Below are 19329 nucleotides of genomic sequence, written 5' to 3'. Positions count from 1 at the left end.
CTGATGGTTTGCCATAGTCCATTAGTACACGCCTGTCCGACTGGCACGGTGTGAGGTTTGTTAAACCTAATAGCGCTATTAACTAATGACCCGCTCGCCATTGGCCTCGGCGATTAAGTCGATATAAAATGAGGGACTTATGATAGAGTTTTGTCAAGTAAGTTTAAGGTTGTTGTCCTACACAAGGAGGACGAACGTACGTAGTTCTCCTAAAGAGAATACGCAAGATTAATACTAGCATCCTACCCGAGGAGGATGGCCGTACATATCCTACCTAAGTAAGATATGTAGATTCCGTTTTAATTCTTTAACCCATTCCCATACCACCGGGAATCCCATGCCTTAGAAATTGTGTGAACTCACCTCGGTTTGCTCGGTTAGATTCTTAATATAGCTAACAGTCAAGGTCGGTCAATCACGTCCTAGTATGATTTACCAGTTAGTCATTTAGTGGCTTTCAAATAGAACACAAAGTTCCTACACGTATCTATCACATAACATGCATCACTTTAATGGTTTATGCCCTCTAAGTTTCCCATCTATTCCCCACTCAAAATCAAACATACGATAATGCACATAACTGTTGGTGCAGTTGTCTGTCGACTACATCTTAGTTCGAGTCTTAGGCTAGGGCTGATTGTTTAGTGAACGGAAATCGAGAAATCATGTTTTGGATAGGTCCGCTTATAGGTCATATTAGGAGGTCCGCTTATAAGTCACCATATAGGTTCGGTTATATGACAATAATATAGGTCCGCTTATATGGACATGTCCAGATAAGCGAACCCTGTTGTCTATATATGGGGGACCATATGAGCGGATCTAGAGGTGTCTTGTGCGTGTAACGGCGAAGCCCTGCCGATTTGTTTCCAGAACGTGTAAACTGTCAGATTATCAATAAGCAAGAAGTTAAATAGTGAAATCAAGCTTTACGAAGACCGAATCAATGAATTCCGCCTCTGATTCTGTCTAAGCACTCTTCTGATCGACTCGTCAGGTCGTCAAACGTTCCTACAAGTGGTATCAGAGCTCAGGAGGAGGAGTTCTTACCGTTTAGCTCGATTGTCGCTCAAAATTCTGATTTCTACACCTTCTTTTATCAATTCAGAGAATTTTACCGGATAAAATTGGACAAAAATTTCACCGATTGTGTATTATTGAACATAGATAAACCCTTGAAAGTTTGTGGTCGAAATTCGGAAGGAAAATGGGTGAAAACATGTTCGGATTGAGATTCGCTCGGGCGGTTCGCTCATAAAACCAATCAGGTCCGCTCTAACTGCACAGGTCCGCTCGAATTTTTGGTCAGGACCGCTCCAAATTCGGTCGGTCCGCTCATTTGTCATTGGTCCGCTCCAAGGTCATTGGTCCGCTCCAAAGACCGTTCCGCTCCAAAGACAGATCCGCTCGAACATACCAGTATAGGTCCGCTCCAAAATTTGCACCTGGGTTCGCTCGAAGGTACAATCATCTGGTTCGCTTTTAGGGTTAATTGACAGGTTTGCTCGTTGTGACTAGTAGGTCCGCTCGAACAGAAATATTTGTGGTTCGCTCATAAGGTGGTTCGCTTTTGTGGACTTGGCTAGGTTCGCCTTTGTGAACCTTAGTAGATCCGCTTTTGTAATCATTACCTGTTTCGCTTTTGTGAACAACAAAGATTTGTTGGAATTATTTGAAAAATAGAAATGATGTTTGACAAAGAAGAAATGGTCTCAGCAAGTAGTTGGAAAAGTTCCGGTTTTTGATCACTCATCTGATGAGGAAAGTGACCATTATGAAAAAGAAATCCGGAGACTTGAATATCTTCGACAACATCTTCAACCTGATCAACGTTGTTCAAATTTATATTATGTCGATAAAATTGAAAAATTGAAAGAAAAGATCAGAGCTGAGAAAGAAGTAAAAGCAGCAACAAAAGAAAAGCAAATCAAACATAGTGTGATAAGAAAAGTTGAAGAATCTGTGAAGAATGAATCTTCAAGTTCTGCATCAGTGTGCTCTAAATGTAACGACTTTAAGACTAACAATGACAAACTCTTGAAGGATGCGGAAAGTTTGACATCAAAAGTCAAGAAGTTGGAAGACAAGAAGCAAACTGATGAAAAATAGATTCTAGCTTTGAAGGAAAATTGTGAGAAACTGAAAGCTGAAAATGACAAACTGTTGGATGGGTTGAACAGTTTGACATTTGAAAACAAAGGTTTGAAAGAAAATGTAAAGGTTTTTGGAAACAAACAGAAATCATCAGAAAATGACGATTTCTGGATAAAACTTGAGAACAAAACTTTGAAAGCTAATGAGACAAAATTTCAAGAACAGATAAAAGTTTTGGAAAATGAAAAATCTGTTCTTGAAAACTTGAAGAAGGTGAATGAAAATTCAATCAAGTCTCATCTTGAAAGAATATCTCAGTTTGAAAAAGAAGCTGAGAATTCCAGAAGCAAGATTGATGAACTTGAGAAGAAATTGATAGGTTTTGTGACTAAATCAGACAGTTTGAATTTTCCCTGTCTAAAACCAATCAATTCTGTTCCAATAAGTGACGATGTCACAAACTTTGACAATGTCCAAGTTGAAGATTGCGATGAGAAATCTGATGATGTAAATGAAAAATTAGAAAAACAAAAATTGTTTTTAAAATTAAAAGAAAAATTTTAGAATACTGTTCTACAATCGACTGAAAAAGGTGAATGTTCTAAACAAAGACCTTTGAAGAAGAAAGTGGAACAGAAACAAAAAGATAATAAAAGTTCATCAGATCGATCATCCAATCGCAATGAAAAATTACAAAAAGTAAAAAATGAAAACTCAAAAATTGTTGGTAATAAGTGGTGCAGGTTGGACCACAGTGCTGAAAAGTCAAAACCAGCAAACTTGAGAAAGGAATACCACCAAGCCAAACAATGTTATGATCTGAGTATTTGGTGTGAAAAAGGTGGTCCATGGTATGATAACAGAGTGTGTTACCGATGCGGCTATCAAGGACACATTGCTGTTAACTGCTAGGGTTGGAATTATGAGACCAGAAGATGTTACAATTGTCAGATCAAATGTCACATTGCCAGAGATTGCCCAAGGAGATCGAATGAAAGATTGAGGGCTAATTCTCAAAAATCGGCAAAGATTCCAGTCAAAGTCAAGCCCCATGAATAGAAGGTTCTAAAACCTAAAGTTCAAGATCAGACAAGTCAAGAAAAGAAAGTTAAACTTCACAGGGGCAGAAAGACAGACTGAGGAAAAAGAGGAAGAAGGCGAGAGAGTATCTCGAGAAGATATTGTCCTCGGGTTCTTCTGTTGATAAAAATAAAAGTTCTGATGAATCGACTCCTTCGAATGCCAAGTCAAGCAAGGCGAATTCATCAGATATAAATCTGAGGACGAAAGAGGAAAAGAAGAAGATGAAAGGTGTCAGCGATGAATCTGGCTCATCTAAGTCAGACAAGCTACACTCAGGCAATGATTCTGGTTCGTCAAAGACAGAGGAGCCATTGGTTGAGGTAAAAAAGGAGAATTCTGGTTTAACAATGGATGATGCAAATTTTCCACCATTGTTGAATAAGAATTCGAAATCACCCAAGGACCGTCAGGCTTGGGTGAATCTGTTCAAATAGAAAAACCTGACTTGCCGGAGCTCCCAGGTTGGTAAGCGTGGAGCATGAATCGGCATCTTTCTTGAATTTTATTCGGTAACGTCATTCATTCAAAAGGTAAAAGGTTTGTTTGTGATTGATTCAAGTGGTTCAGATTTTGAATCAAGATCAATCCTACAAGTGGTTAATCAAGGTCATTAAATTGAACTTGAGTTAACTACATGATTTGATTCCCAGTACCTAAAAATGTTTGGTAAACAAACTAATTTTTCTGGAAAAACCATTTTGATTAAAACAAACTTAAGTGTTTTGAGATCACAATGGGAAAATAGTTTGTTGTGAGGGGGAGTTCTGATTGTTTACGCCAGGTGGATGGAGAATTGAAGTGATTCTCATCAAGTTGTCAAATTTGTACAGTTTGTTTCAAATTTTCTCAGAAAATCAAAATTGAAACATATTTTGATTTTAGGGGGAGTAAAATTTTTAAAAAATTAGAAAATTTGAAAATGTCAAAAACATCGAAAAATTAAAAATGAGTTTTGGTGCGAATAGGGGAAATGATAGTACATCAGCTAGACTGGCACAGTACGCCTAAAGATTTGTAATGTATAAATGCAATTAAGCAGTCTCGCTAAAGATGTGTCGATAGGTTTTCACAGAATTAGTAGATCAGTTTGGGATATAAACATAAATTTCACTTGCGTCTACGTGGGGAACACCTCCAGGATATATAGGTAACCCCTGAAATCCTGTTTGAAGGGTCCCGTATTCTGAGATACTAGGTCTTTATGCTCAGTGATATCTGGGGTATTATCCCGGGACTTCTGCTGTATGGAAGTACTGACCTAGTCCCCGGATTATACTTTCTGCAAAAAGCTTTGAAATATAAGCTCGCCCTCAGCATGCTGATGAAACAATAAAATTGATAGTCGTTGCTGTTGTAAATAATAGATCCTCTAAAGGGGACACACCTTAAAGTCGAAGCCGTCATCTCTCTGCGTATACGGAAGTATCGACCTGAGCTCTCACGGCCCTCGCACATTTCCCCTTTACAGATATCAGCTGTGGTATACTCACCTGTAAGACTGAATACTGGGGTCTGGATACGGGAGTATATACTGAGGTGGAACACATGTAGATGTTTAAGTTCTAAAACACTAAATCTGTATCTCGAACAGGTTGAACATTTTATGAGAATTTAAGTGGATCAATATATCGACAATCAACGCGAACTGCTTAAAAGCTTAAAATGAAATAACAGCTTAACGGTGCTAGTGTCTAGTCAGTAGCTGATATGATCCTCTTGCGCGAACTCACAAAAATATGTTTGTACATATTTCATTTTTGCATTTTAATTGTTGTTATTGCATTTGTGTTTCATATTTGAAAAATCCAAAAAGATTTTCGACAACTGATGTTGGAAGAGCTGAAATTTAAAATCTCAAAGGCTAAACAAGATGAATAGTTGGGTTGGTTAAATTGTTTGAAATGTTAAAGATGATTCATTAATTTGAATCAGAATTTGGAATGTTTCAAATAATTGTTCAAATTTTAAATATAAATGAGTCTTAAATGTTTAGTTGATTCATTAAGTTGAATCTCAATTGTGTTTGTTTGTAATAGATTGTTTGAGTTGTGCAGGTTTCTGATCCTGTTGCTGCGGAAAGCCATGATATACATCAGAACCTGAGAAGAAGTTTGATGAGATAAAGCCAGGAGATGATTTCAATGGTGGTAACAAATCCCAGACGACAATCCTAGCATGATGATAAGGGAAAGTCTGATGAAAGTTATAGCCAGAGAAGGATCCAGGCATATGATCCCAGGCAGAGTTCCTGAAGAAGACTGATCGAAATCGATAATGTCATGTTGAAGACTCTCACTGAAGATTCCGTCAACATTCAAGGGGGAGTCTGTTGGTGCAGTTGTCTGTCGACTACATCTTAGTTCGAGTCTTAGGCTAGGGCTGATTGTATAGTGAACGGAAATCGAGAAATCATGTTTTGGATAGGTCCGCTTATAGGTCATATTAGGAGGTCCGCTTATAATTCACCATATAGGTTCGGTTATATGACAATAATATAGGTCCGCTTATATGGACATGTCCATATAAGCGAACCCTGTTGTCTATATATAGGGGACCATATGAGCGGATCTAGAGGTGTCTTGTGCGTGTAACGGCGAAGCCCTGTCGATTTGTTTCCAGAACGTGTAAACTGTCAGATTATCAATAAACAAGAAGTTAAATAGTGAAATCAAGCTTTACGAAGACCGAATCAATGAATTCCGCCTCTGATTCTGTCTAAGCACTCTTCTGATCGACTTGTCAGGTCGTCAAATGTTCCTACAATAACATATATAACATGTTAGATCATTCACAGATAGCATACTCGACATTTAGACGCGCAAATTACAACTTATGTAGTTTCAGCTTAAATATTCAAAAGCGGGCTGTTTTCAGGGATTTTAATAAAATAGTTAACTTGTTCCAAAAATTCCCAAATTTTTATAGAAGATGCTAAACGACCCAACTATTATTGTGTAAAAATCTCGGGATCTAATCCATCACCAATATTTTACTAAAAATCATTTTCCGGTCTGCACTCAGATTTATTATTTTCTGAATGCAGCCCACGGAATAATTCACTAAAAATTCATTGTAAGTCGGATTGACGAAATTCCAGTGGGACAATTACTACGACATCAGTGTCCATCTACTGTACAGATTTCATGGGCTGATCCGACACAGAACTCAAGTTATGACTGAAAACATATCGCCAATTTTCTGCAGAAAAATGCAGCTCTAGCTGCTGTTACGAAATGACACTTTAAAAATAGTAAACGGAGTCCAAAAATTATGATTCCGGTGCCATTAGAACCGTATTTCATAATAACATATTTTAGATTCAAAATATCGGTTTTTCGTTGAATTTATGCCCTGTTTACAGCCTGTTAAAGGCGGCTGAAAATACACATCAGCAAGCTGTTATCAGTCTAAAGGCTACTAAAACGCACACATATGATTACCATTCATTCTAATAATGATTTACAACAGGTTATAAGTTATTTACAGCAAACTAATACTCATATATTTCAGATTTATCTTGTATTACCATGTTTCATCATTATTTACTCTTTAACCAACAAGTTCATCACTCTAGCAAGACTTTTTAGTTTTGATTTTTAGTGTTCACGATTTATCCGACAAAACGCTTATTAACCACTCTAGACAAGATCAAGAAGAGGTTTAGAGTCACTTACTACTAGCTCGAGGCTAGGGAAGATCAAAGGCGTAAAAGTGGTGGATAAAAGCAAATAAGAAAGGTCCTTCAAGATCCAAAAGCTCCAAGCTTCTTTTTATGAACTTTAACACTCTTGTATGGTCTTGTAATGGTTGAAGGAGATCAAATGATGGTGATGGTGGGTGTGATGGGTTTCGGCCGAGAATGGGAGCAAGGAGAGGGAAGGAGAAGTGTGTGTTAGTGGGTGTGAGATAATGAGCTCAAGATCACAAGGTTACTACTTATAATCATATTCTTACACTAACCTTTCTATAATATGTCTTTGTAGGGGGGACAAGATCCAATAAACAAATGAAATAAAATCTATCAAATAGGCCATGTGTGGGCCGTAAGGTAGGTGGGGGGGGGGGGGTGTCTAGCATAGGTTAAACTAAATTAGTTACAATCTAGTCTAATTTCAAGTATTAGTTACATGTCTTAGCTATTAGATATTTTTAGTAGGTGTTATGATGTTCGGGGATCATAACTTGTTCAGAAAAATAAAAACAATGTTTCTTGCATTGTTTTGGTGTTTCGGGTAGTGTCCGGTTGTTCGGTTTGACACTGTTCCGTTAAAGCGCTTAATTAATTCGTAAAGCGTCCTATATGTATATTTTTGTAACGTTTTTAATTTTCAACACTCCGGAAAATATAACGGACTATTTAGTGACCTTTCTGTACACTATTAGTATATTAACAAGTACATGTAAGTATAACACAGATATCAGAAGCAGTTAAATGATTCAGCACAGTCATCAAGCCCTTTAATTATCAGAAGCAGTTAAATGATTCAGCACAATCATCAAGCTATAAATAATACAGATTAATATGAATATATGTCTTAATACTTTAATAAAAATAATTAAACAATTATATATCTTAACAATATATACATTATCTTTATAAATAAATTGTTCATGAAATGTTTGGACACTAGCATATCGGCCTTATTCAAAGAAGTTGATTTGAAAAGGACAGGGTGAAAGGCGAAATTCGTTTGATAGCAAGGTCGTCACCAAAATATTTGTTAGGCGACCAAGTATTGATTAAACAAATAAAGTTTTCAATGACTGGTACGACCATTTGTCCATGGGTCGATCAATGCTAGTGAAGTTGAGTTAGGGGCTGTTTGACAACTTCTGAATGGTTAAGTGCTGAATCAGTAAGATGTCTGAACGATTAAGATACAATATAATGCTTAACCGTCCAGAAGCAAATGTCTGACCAAATCAGATTAGATATCTTAACCATTCAGACTTAGTATAATGCCTAACCATTCAGATGCAAATATCTTAACCATTCATACATCTGCGCGTGAAACAAACAGTCTGAACCATTAAGTGCTGAATCAGTAAGACCTCTGAATCATTAAGAGCCCATTAAGAGCTGAACAAACAGCCCCTTAGACCGTGGGGTATGGTGGGGCTTGGGTTGGGGCTTGGGGCTTAGGTTGGGGCATCGGTTGACACGTGTAATTTCAAAACTCAAGTCTCAAACCCACTTTGAAGGGGGTATGGTGGGTGTGACTTGGCTGGCGTGGCCAAGCCACATCAGCTTTTTTTTAATACATATATATATATATATATATATGTATAACAAAAAACTACATAAACATACAACATAATTATTAAAATAAACATACAAAATAATTATCAAAATAAAAAACTATCATTCTTCGTCGTCTTCGTCGGTTTCGAACCCAGGAATCGTTGAAACATGTTCCACCAAATCAGATCGAAGGTTGTGATGTATATCCCTTGACTTTATAAAAAATTCATTTGCCGCTTTATCTTCGTCTGTTACGTTACCTGGTTGGGGGTCATCATCATCATAGTAGGCTACGACCGCTCTACCTTCATCCTCCAAAATCATGTTGTGAAGAATGATACATGTGTACATCACGTTTCCAATCTGATCCTTGTCCCACAGTCGACAAGGCATTGCCAATATTCGTCACCTTTTCTTTAAAACACCGAACGCTCGCTCGACGTTTTTACGTGCAGCCATCTGGACCCTGTTAAACTTTAATCTCTTTGGATCTGCGGTACCGTGTCTTGTTAACGATTTTACGAAAACCCCCCACTCTGGGTAAATCCCATCAACTAGGTAGTACCCGTACACGTACTCAACCCCGTTTACAAAGAAAATTCATTTGGGTCCTATACCATTTACCCGATCATTGAAAAGAGGCGAGTGGTTTATGATGGTAATATCATTATGTGAAAACGACGTCTAAACATTTTTTCATCATACTTAGGTTCCGCTGAGAAGTAATCGCTTATCAACAAATCGTTAGCGGTGTGTCGTTCACGAGCGATGTACATTCTCCTCCGTTTAGGTTGTTGAGTCTCTTCCTCATCGCCTTCGTCTTCCACGATAGCTTTCACCACCGCCGCGATCGTTTGTAGAAATATTTCCGCACCGTCATCAGATGATGATGACGATTTACTATAACTTGAAGAACTCATGGCAAGATTGTGTTTTATGTGTTTGATATTGTGTGAGAAAAATGTTAAATGTGGTAAGGTATTTATAAAGGAATTTTTTTTTTAAAGTAGCCCCCAATGGCTAGTTTGAATGGGTCATTCAAAACCTGCCATGTCAGCTTGCTCCCCGCCCCACGCCCGGCTTGAAACCCAAGCCTCAAGAGCCACGCCCCAACCCAAACCCACCCACGGTGGTGACTTGGACGTTTTCTCCCAACCCAAGCCCCATACCCCATGGCCTTAGACCCATTTATATAGAGGGTGTAATGCAGTAATGCTAATGGCTATAATTATGTGATAAAGTAAGCGGTTTGGCCGGTATTTAGTTGAAATGAGTTAATATTTAACGTATGTGTTATAACTAGTGAGTGGTTTGAAGAACATTGCCATGTAGGTAAACAAGAAGGATCTAATGATTTTTCTTTTGTAAAAAAAAAAAACAAAAAAACAGTTTGTAAATGACAAGCAAACACCAAAATGGATAGAAATTCGTATTAATACCATGAAACATCAATATGCTTTCTTATTATTATTATATATATCAATTTATAACATCACTTTGTGCCAGTTTACTTTCGTTTTTTATGATTTTCTCCACAACAGTTTCTTGCTTTTCACTTTTGACAACATTTTTAGACAGGTGTTTGTCTCTTATGTTGCCATCAAATGATATTCCATCTATCAATCACAGTCAAATTTTACTTCAAGAAAGAATTAAATATATCATGTCATATTAATTGGCAACTTTTTTATGGGTTTTTAAGAAAGAATTAAATTTTACTTCAAATATATCCAAAGCTTACCATTTACAAAATTGTTTTTTCTTTAACTTTTTTATCTTTTACAATTTAAGGTCTAATATACTTTCCATCTTTCGCAAATTTAGTTTTACGTTTCATTCAAATGCGAGTTAACATGACGCAACGTGCGTGCGTGGTTCAACATTTTTACGTTTCGTTCAAAATTTTGCAAGTTAACATGACGCAACGTGCATGTGTGCTTCAATGTTTTTACGTCTATTTTTTCACGTTTAGCAGATTCGTCGCAACGCACGGGTTCTAGATAGACTTAGTTATTCGTTTCTGTATTTTATGTTTCGGTCAATTTTTTTCGCATTGACACGCCGCAACTTCAGTGTTGGTGGTCGTTGGCGACGATGTGGTATTTGTGCTATTTGATACGGTTTTACGCTTCCGCCGCAACGCAGGGGTCTTAATTCTAGTTTTTATGAAAAGTCATCCAACCTGACTTTTTATATTAAAATCCTTAAACATGTGAAATAGGAAAAAAAAAAAAAAACGAAAAATCCATCTATCCAATCTTGTCATATTAAATTCCTTAAACTTATCAAAATGCACGTATTTGTGAAAAATGTTTAAAATGATAACTTTTACTTCTTAAACTCATCAAAATTTGATAAAATGACATTTAAGTTTTTGTACAAAAATAATAATAATCATACTACTACTACTACTAATAATAATAATGATGATGATGATGAAGAAGATTGTTGTCTTACGACAAATTCAAACGTTACAATTAAATACTTTTTACAAGTACGTGTTTTCTAAATATGTTTAGTGACTTTAATATAGTAGAATTGTGTGAGGTTGACTTTTTCGTGAGTTTTTTTTTCTTTTTGCCATGTTTTACAATGTTAATATACGAATTACTACTATTGTTTAATAGATATGATGAATGTCGAAAGAAAACGTTAGGGTTAAACCGGTCCTTGTCTCATCGTGTTCATGCCATGACAACCTAACATCTATTCGTTTTTATTATACTTACATGAACTCTTTTATATGATATTTCAAATGATTTTTCATTGGTAGGGGTGCACTACTCACAAACGAGTATTACGAACAAGTTATCACCGAGCATTGACTAGGGCTGTTCAAATCGCTTGTCGCTCATTGCTCGTTCGCCGATTGTTCGGAAAACGATTGGAATATGCTCGTTCAGTTTGGTTCGGTTTGCAAACAAGCCAAGCATGAGCAAAGATCCGCTCGGCTCGGTTCGGCTCGAATTAATTTTTATTAATTTATTACATATATAATTATATATGCACACACAAATTACATGTATATTCATATTTTATATATACCGCTCTATTAGATTTGAACCACTATACTCAAATATACAATTATATTCATCCATACTAAGCCTAATCAAACCAATAAAAAATTTAACACCAAATTTAAACTAAAATTCTAAGTCGTAAAGCGACAGTATTTGACATCTTCTCTCATCATCGTCAGTTGTCAATCGTCCGTCGCCTCTCGCTCTCACCATACGCCATAATGCGACAATTGTTCTTTGTTGTATATTCATTGTCTCACCTGCCTCAACCAGATCCTCATCCTCAGACAATCCGACCTCAATCTTAGTGTCATCCTCGGAAAGTTGAACCTTAGTCATGACCCGATAGCGGAGACATCGAAGGAAACATGCTAAATCTATGGTTCTCCAAATTACTCGTCGCCCGCTTCTTGCTTGTTGCTCGCTCAGAAAATTACGCACTCGAATATACTCGTTCGGATGTCGCTCGGTTGTAAACGAGCCAGGCACAAACAAATGTCTGCTCGGTTCGAATCAGCTCGTGAACAACCCTAGTATCAACTAAATAAATTACTCATACAATGTCTTTCAAAGAGTATTATTGACGGTTTTGTCAGTCAACCGTTTAAAGCCTTGTGTTTTATACTATCGGAGATGCACTACTCACAAGAATGGAAGTTTAAAACAATTGTTGATAAATCTACAAGTTGTATGGCACTTGTAAATTTCTTTATTAAAAAAGTGACTTTAATATTTTGCCTAATTAACCCGGTATATATAATAACAAAGAAAATCATTGCTAATAAGTAGGGTTATTGCGGGAGCTCAACAGTCGTTTAGACTTTCGTGGCCTTAGCGAGGCCATGTTTCATTTTCTTGAGAGTGATTGATTTTTTACTACTTTCTACAAATTATTACCTATATATTATATATTAAAATCACAATGGAATGAAAAGTAACTTCAATAAGAATTAATAGTATATATTAGCAAATAGTATCGGGTGCTGGTATCTGTACCAAATTTATCGAACTGATGTATTTTCGGTACTGGTTCGGCACTGGTATTCACCGGTTTTTACCCTCGAGTACCGGTACCGGTACCAACTTTACCAAACCGGTGTATTTTCGGTACCGGTTCGGCACCGGTATTCACCGGTTTTTACCCTCAAATACCGGTGCCGTACCAGTACCGACCGTTACCGAATCGTACCGTACCAGGTATATTCGGTACCGGTACCCGCTTTTGAGGAGCAAATGGTATCGGGTGCCGGTATCGATACCAAATTTATTGAACCGGTGTATTTTCGGTACCAGTTCGACACTGGTATTCATCGGTTTTTACCCTCGAGTACCGGTACCAACCTATATATTAAAATCACAATGGAATGAACAGTAACTTCAATAAGAATTAATAGTATATTAGCAAATAGTATCGGGTGCTGGTATCTGTACCAAATTTATCGAACTGATATATTTTTGGTACCGGTTCGGCACTGGTATTCACCGGTTTTTACCCTCGAGTACCGGTACCGGTACCAACTTTACCAAACCGGTGTATTTTCGGTACCGGTTCGGCACCGGTATTCACCGGTTTTTACCCTCAAATACCGGTGCCGTACCAGTACCGACCGTTACCGAATCGTACCGTACCAGGTATATTCGGTACCGGTACCCGCTTTTGAGGAGCAAATGGTATCGGGTGCCGGTATCGATACCAAATTTATCGAACCGGTGTATTTTCGGTACCAGTTCGACACTGGTATTCATCGGTTTTTACCCTCGGGTACCGGTACCAACTTTACCAAACCGGTGTAATTTCGGTACTGGTTCGGCACCGGTATTCACCGGTTTTTACCCTTAAATACCGGTGCCGTACCAGTACCGACCGGTACCGAATCGTACCGTACCAGCTATTCGGTACCGGTACCCCGCTTTTGAGGAGCAAATGGTATCGGGTGCCGGTATCGATACCAAATTTATCAAACCGGTGTATTTTCGGTACCGGTTCGGCACTGGTATTCACCGGTTTTTACCCTCGGGTACCGGTACCGGTACCAACTTTACCAAACCGGTGTATTTTCGGTACCGGTTCGGCACCGGTATTCACCGGTTTTTACCCTCAAATACTGGTGCCGTACCAGTACCGACCGGTACCGAATCGTACCGTACCGTACCAGGTATATTCGATACCGGTATCCACTTTTAAGGATTTCGGTAACGGTTGTTATCGAGCTCATAAAATCATGTAGCAATACAGCAATGCAAGTAATTGCACCGTTTAGATTACTTTTCATACACACAAAGTAAACTGTATTTCGTTTGAATGAGGTTTTATATACACAACAACTTATTTTGCTTTCTTTTTTGTGTTTTTTCTGTAATGAATTAATTATAGCATGTAAAATAAACTTGGATATTTAGAATATTGATGAGCAAATCGTATCTAATCCTGTAATTAAATCGGTATCGTATCGGTACCAAATTTACTATACTAAATCATTTTCGGTACAATTTGGTACCCACCTTTTGGCGTTTTCAGAATCGTTACTTTCGGTTCAACAACGGTCTAGCACCATACCTGTATTTATTGATTTTTACCTTCAAATACCATACTGTATTCTACCGGGCATTTTCGGTGCCGATACCCAATTTCGATGATTTTCCGGATCGGTACTTTCGGTGCTGTTAGAATTACCGAGCTCATCCATATTTTAACGTGTTAGCACCGTAATAATTGAACTGAAAACAACCGAATTTCCAACGTGTAGGACGTGTAGGTCTATTATTATATAATCGGTTGTTTAAAATCGTTTTTTAGGACGGAGTGACTATCCTTACCACGTCATTTTTATTTATGTTTTGATATTCGGTATCTGCTTGCCATTGCTGACACGTCTTTTGTAGTCATTGAATCCCTGCCGCAACGCGTAGACGGAAATCTACTAGTAATTTTAAAACCAAACATCACTTTTATATAGATATAAAATTGGATTCAGTTATATTAAATTGCAATATACTTTATTTTTTATGTTTGTTACGTAGCAATGTAGCACACTTTATTTGTAATAACAAAAGAACTAGAAACGTTCAGAAAGTTTTCTCGTAATACTTATTTATATATGTCAACTAATCCATTTCATCGTCAAAGTCAAAGAAATTAAGAAAGGTGTAATATGACCGAAAGCTTTTTGCTTCACGAATGGGTTTGACACAAGGTTGAAGAATTTGCTAGTCGTTAGTCGGCCGGTGAGATGGGGAGTACTGTCGTACTGACTCCTCGGGATTAATTGGATTGAGTTTTTTATATGTACATTTCAGTTTTATGTGTACATATTTATAGGTAAATATTTTAAGTAGCTATGTTTTAACTTTTACTCAACTCATTTTTTTTAAATATACAAGATTAATTGTTAGAATTCACAAGGTTTGGTATACAAGTTTTTTTCCGGAATCGCCGATTTTTGGTTGGCCAACTAGGTCTGACTAGGCCCGACTAGGTCCGACTAAGCCCGACTAGGTCCGACAAGGCTCGACTAGCGATTAATAGACTGATTAATGAAAACTTACTCAGTTATTGGCCGACTAGCGATTAATCGTCGCCTAGTCGCGAATTTTACTATGTTGGTTTGACATAGCTTAGAACTTACCTGGTGCACTTGTCAAGGGAAAGATGGACGAAAGACAATCTACAGCCCCCTTCCCGGGAGTCTAAATTTTTTAACTTTTGTATATATTTGATGTATAAGTTATATTTTTCTTACACACTAGACTAATTGAGAAACTTGATGATGGTGTTATTTGAACATATATATACAAGAAAAAAAACATGGAGGTGAATGCGTGAGAATTAAGAGAGAAACACTTTATATAAAACCACTAAAGATGTCTAAAATGTTATTGCTCGTTAGAGTCATGTGAAAACTGAAAAAGAGTAACATTTAAAGTAATTAACATCTGTCGTGTTAGGTTTTCTTTATATTTATCGGTCTTGAACCTAAATGTTCCATGAACATACTTCTATAGAAAAACCAAATGCAATGAAGCCACAACCCAGTGGTGGAGGTGGGAGGGTTTAACATGCTTGTGTGGGTTGTCGCCCGGGTGGTCGCGGGTTCAAGTCCACTCTGGTACCAATATTGGGTAATTTCAGTGCGGCTGGACCTTAGGGAGGGTCTGGGATTCAAGCTAGTGGTAGTGGGGGTTCAATTCTTGAGGGTGTGTACCGCTTAGCCATTAAAAAAAATATGAGTTTAGGTTTATTTTCCGTTGTTCTTGTTTAGAACCCTCGGTTTTGTCCATGTTGACCATAAATTGCACACCCAAACAAGTGGTGATGTGAACGTGATGTAAACAAAACAAAACAAATTATAATCAATTTGACCTAAGTTAAAGGTTCGGATTGCTCAAATTAATTTCGTGAGAGAACTATGACAAGTAAAATGTTTCGTGATCAGGTCTACTCAGAAATTATTATTATTTTAATGTATGAGTAATTAGATCATGCGTAGTGGAAGAAACCCCACCCTTGAACGTTTTGCGTCATGTGACGATCCAGTCAACAAGGGGCTTTATGGGGCGTTTTTTTTTTTTTTTTTTTTTTTTTTTCTAAAATAGGTGTTGTGGGATGTGGACATTATTATGTTAAAAAAAAGAATGCATGTGATTAGGCAAGAAAACAAGAATGTATGTGATTAGCCAAAGAAATGGAAGTTGGCCGTTGAGCATAGAACGCTGTAGCCTAAAATCTCCAAAAGATCACCCATGAGGGCGTGGAGGGGCGTTGTCTAACCAAAAAAACGTCCAAATTCAATATCATTACGGGAGGTGTTAACGATGAAAAAATGTATGTCAAAAGTGTATTAACTTTTAGACATCCCAATTATCAAGAGTTGGGCATGACAGAACAATGATATCATACTAATTATTTATATTATGAAGAGAGGCATGATTTTACTTTTATTTTCTTGATTAAAAGAATGTAGTAGTAGTTGTAGATGAAGCAACTCCGGCCAAGAATCAATGTTTCCTAACACGTGGGGTCTACAACTGAATAAACAAAAGACACATATGAGATCCAACGATAGAGAAAGGCTGCGCGTGTAAACATCATGATGTGACACACGATTAACATAATATATTAATATACATCCCTTAAATTAAAACATATACAAACAATATTCTAAAACACATACGTTTCAGATTAAAAGCATAGCATGTGTTTTAATGGCCCATTTTTTTTCCTAACAATTGACCAAGATTACTGGACTATAGCTAGTGAGGATTTTGGAAAACGCCAAATCAAAGTGGGTGGGCTGGCTTCAACAGTTTTTTTGTTATATTTGTTATTAACTTTTATTATTGTTGTATTAAAACTCAAAACATATGAGATGGGTATATATAAGACTGGTTTGCAAAACAATACGGGTTTAGAACGGTTATGATGTTAAGTGATACCTACCCGAGTAACCAGAACACCAAAATCACCAACTTATATCAAAATCAAATTTACTAATTTGTTGTATAATCTTAAAAGTAAAATATGTGCATGTATGCTAAAGTTGCTGCACATTTGAGAATGTTAGTGAAATATTAGAATTGTTATATATAGTTCAGTATTTGATATTTCTTATCGCTTATCTTAGTGAATTTAAGATTAAGATTGAGGAAATGAAGATTCTAACTAGGTATTTTTAGGCATGTAATTTCATAAACGGTGATATCAATTACATAGTTCACCTTTTATCGAATTCATGAAAAATATTATAAAAATGGTAAGATATTATGACAATCATCAAATTGATGCTTTCAAATCGCAAATAAAAAAAAAATGCATGTTAATTCATTAATTTATTAATAAAACCGGCTTGCGCATATGAAAATGAAATAATATTTGTACGTCGCATCATCACGCTTTGTATAAGTATTCATGAATCACAGAACACCACCTTCACTTCACCACCGGAATCATGAATCATGACAATCTCCTCTCTATATCCAGAACCAGTTCTAGCAAAGTAATCTCATCAGATTACATCTTCACCACCTCGTTTATGATTGATCCTAACTCCGACGACAAATCCCTCGTCGGAAACGGCTCTCCGGTGGCCTTCCGACGGTTCTCCGTCGCCCGTTCGGGGTTCTCGAAACTTATAAAGTCATTTCACAACGTTATATCTATCCACACTATCCTTCCCACTTTCCGGTGGCTGAGTTTGCCGTCGCAACTGTCGGTTACTCCGTCGCTAGGGCGGAAAGTAACCGGCACGTTGTTCGGAAACCGGAGGGGACAAGTGAGTTTTGCTGTGCAGAATGACCCGCGATCCGCACCAGTATTAATCATCGAGCTGGCCGTGTCCACGGCCACGCTCGTGAAGGAGATGGCCTCTGGGATGGTGCGGATCGCGCTTGAATGTGAGAAATTCAAGCACCCCGTGCACAAAAACATGGTTGTGCGCGGGGGTAAGCTGGCTAAAGAGCCAGTGTGGACTATGTATTGTAATGGGAGGAAGTGTGGACACGCCTCGTTGAAGGCGTGTTCGGACTCCGACTGGCACGTGCTGAGCACGGTGCAGAGTGTTTCGGTTGGAGCGGGCGTGATTCCCGTGCTAGAAGACTGTAGAAAGAATAACGCTGGCGGTTCCGAGGGTGAGTTGGTGTATATGAGAGCCAAGTTTGAGCGAGTTGTGGGGAGTCGTGACTCGGAGGCGTATTATATGATGAACCCGGATCAAAATGGAGGGCCGGAACTCAGTATTTTTATGCTCAGAATTTAATTTCTATAAAATTTGAATTAAGGAAATGTTTGTTAAATCGTCAAATTTATTGTCAATTTTATAATTTTTTTTTTCCCGAAAGGATTTTGTTACGTAATTTGATAATGGTATTAGGTTTGATGTTTATATGGTGTGAATTGAAAAGATATATTAGAATTTTGAATTTCAAGATGTACGATTGTACGTGATGCATGTAAACATGTAATTTTATTTGCTTTTTTGCTTGATTAATGGAATTTGAAATAAATAGAAAAAGTGATATATCTTTGAATCTTAGGCTATATAGGATGTGGTAATTACTCAAACCACTATCATCTTATTTTAATTTATTTTTGTAAAAAGGAAATGAAATATTGAATAAGAAAATGAGACTCGTGGTAGTCATGATTTAATCTATGGGAATCATGGTGGATGATGTAGCAACCCGAGGGCAGTGAATAACCCTTGAGGTAATAAGGGTAGCCAGAGATCACCAGATGATCCATGGGGGAACAAAGGAAACCAGAGAATTAATCTCCCCCCCCCCCCCCCCATGGAAAGGGAAGCGAAGAAACGCTGGGAGTTTAAATCTCTGATAGGTGAAGTTTGGGTGTTACATACGTTACCTATATCAAATCAAATCAACACACAATGCAAACACTTTTATACGCTAACCGCTCTCGCATGTTATACATGTTTCGATGAATGTTTGTATGTTATGTTTACACAGTGATTGTTGCCTGACAGCTTAGCAACGATAGTACTATAGTTTGGACTCAGCACATGTCATGGACAGGGGTTGTTAAGGGTTTTACTTCACATGGTCACATTGGTGATAATGTGTTGCGCATTCTACACTCGCAGTCATGTCGGTTGCATATGTCATTGTCGATAGCTTACTTGCTTTACATTTTCTATGTGTTACATGCTGGTTATGCGTAAACGCTTTCGCTATACTATATGCTACTTAAACTTGTGTACTCACCTTTACACTCTGTGTATTGACTTTATTTTAACGTATATGACAGGTGTTTAGGATGCTATGTTTGCTGAGATGAATCAAGTTAGGTGGTGTAAAAAAGTCATTCAATAAAATCTGAGTTGTCGGAACAGTCTATTTGTCTTTGAGAACAATATCTGTATTAACTGTTTTTACTTT

The 19329-nt window shown here is 37.4% G+C and overlaps 1 protein-coding gene across 1 annotated transcript; it reads left to right on the top strand.

Moving 5' to 3' along the window:
• The first annotated feature begins 17363 nt into the window (after positions 1–17363).
• On the top strand, positions 17364–18422 carry LOC110884613 (protein MIZU-KUSSEI 1). The gene has a single exon (XM_022132336.2). The coding sequence runs from the start codon at positions 17385–17387 to the stop codon at positions 18189–18191; it is 807 nt and encodes a 268-aa protein (XP_021988028.1). The 5' UTR covers positions 17364–17384; the 3' UTR covers positions 18192–18422.
• Positions 18423–19329: the final 907 nt, after the last annotated feature.

This window comes from Helianthus annuus, chromosome 10 (genome assembly GCF_002127325.2).
Source record: "Helianthus annuus cultivar XRQ/B chromosome 10, HanXRQr2.0-SUNRISE, whole genome shotgun sequence".
In the NCBI taxonomy this organism is placed as follows: domain Eukaryota; kingdom Viridiplantae; phylum Streptophyta; class Magnoliopsida; order Asterales; family Asteraceae; genus Helianthus; species Helianthus annuus.
This window is presented reverse-complemented; position numbering and strand designations above follow the sequence as displayed.

Excerpts from the sequence above, each read along its gene's own strand:
- LOC110884613 (XM_022132336.2), top strand. The coding sequence starts at position 17,385 with ATGAATCATGACAATCTCCTCTCTATATCCAGAACCAGTTCTAGCAAA.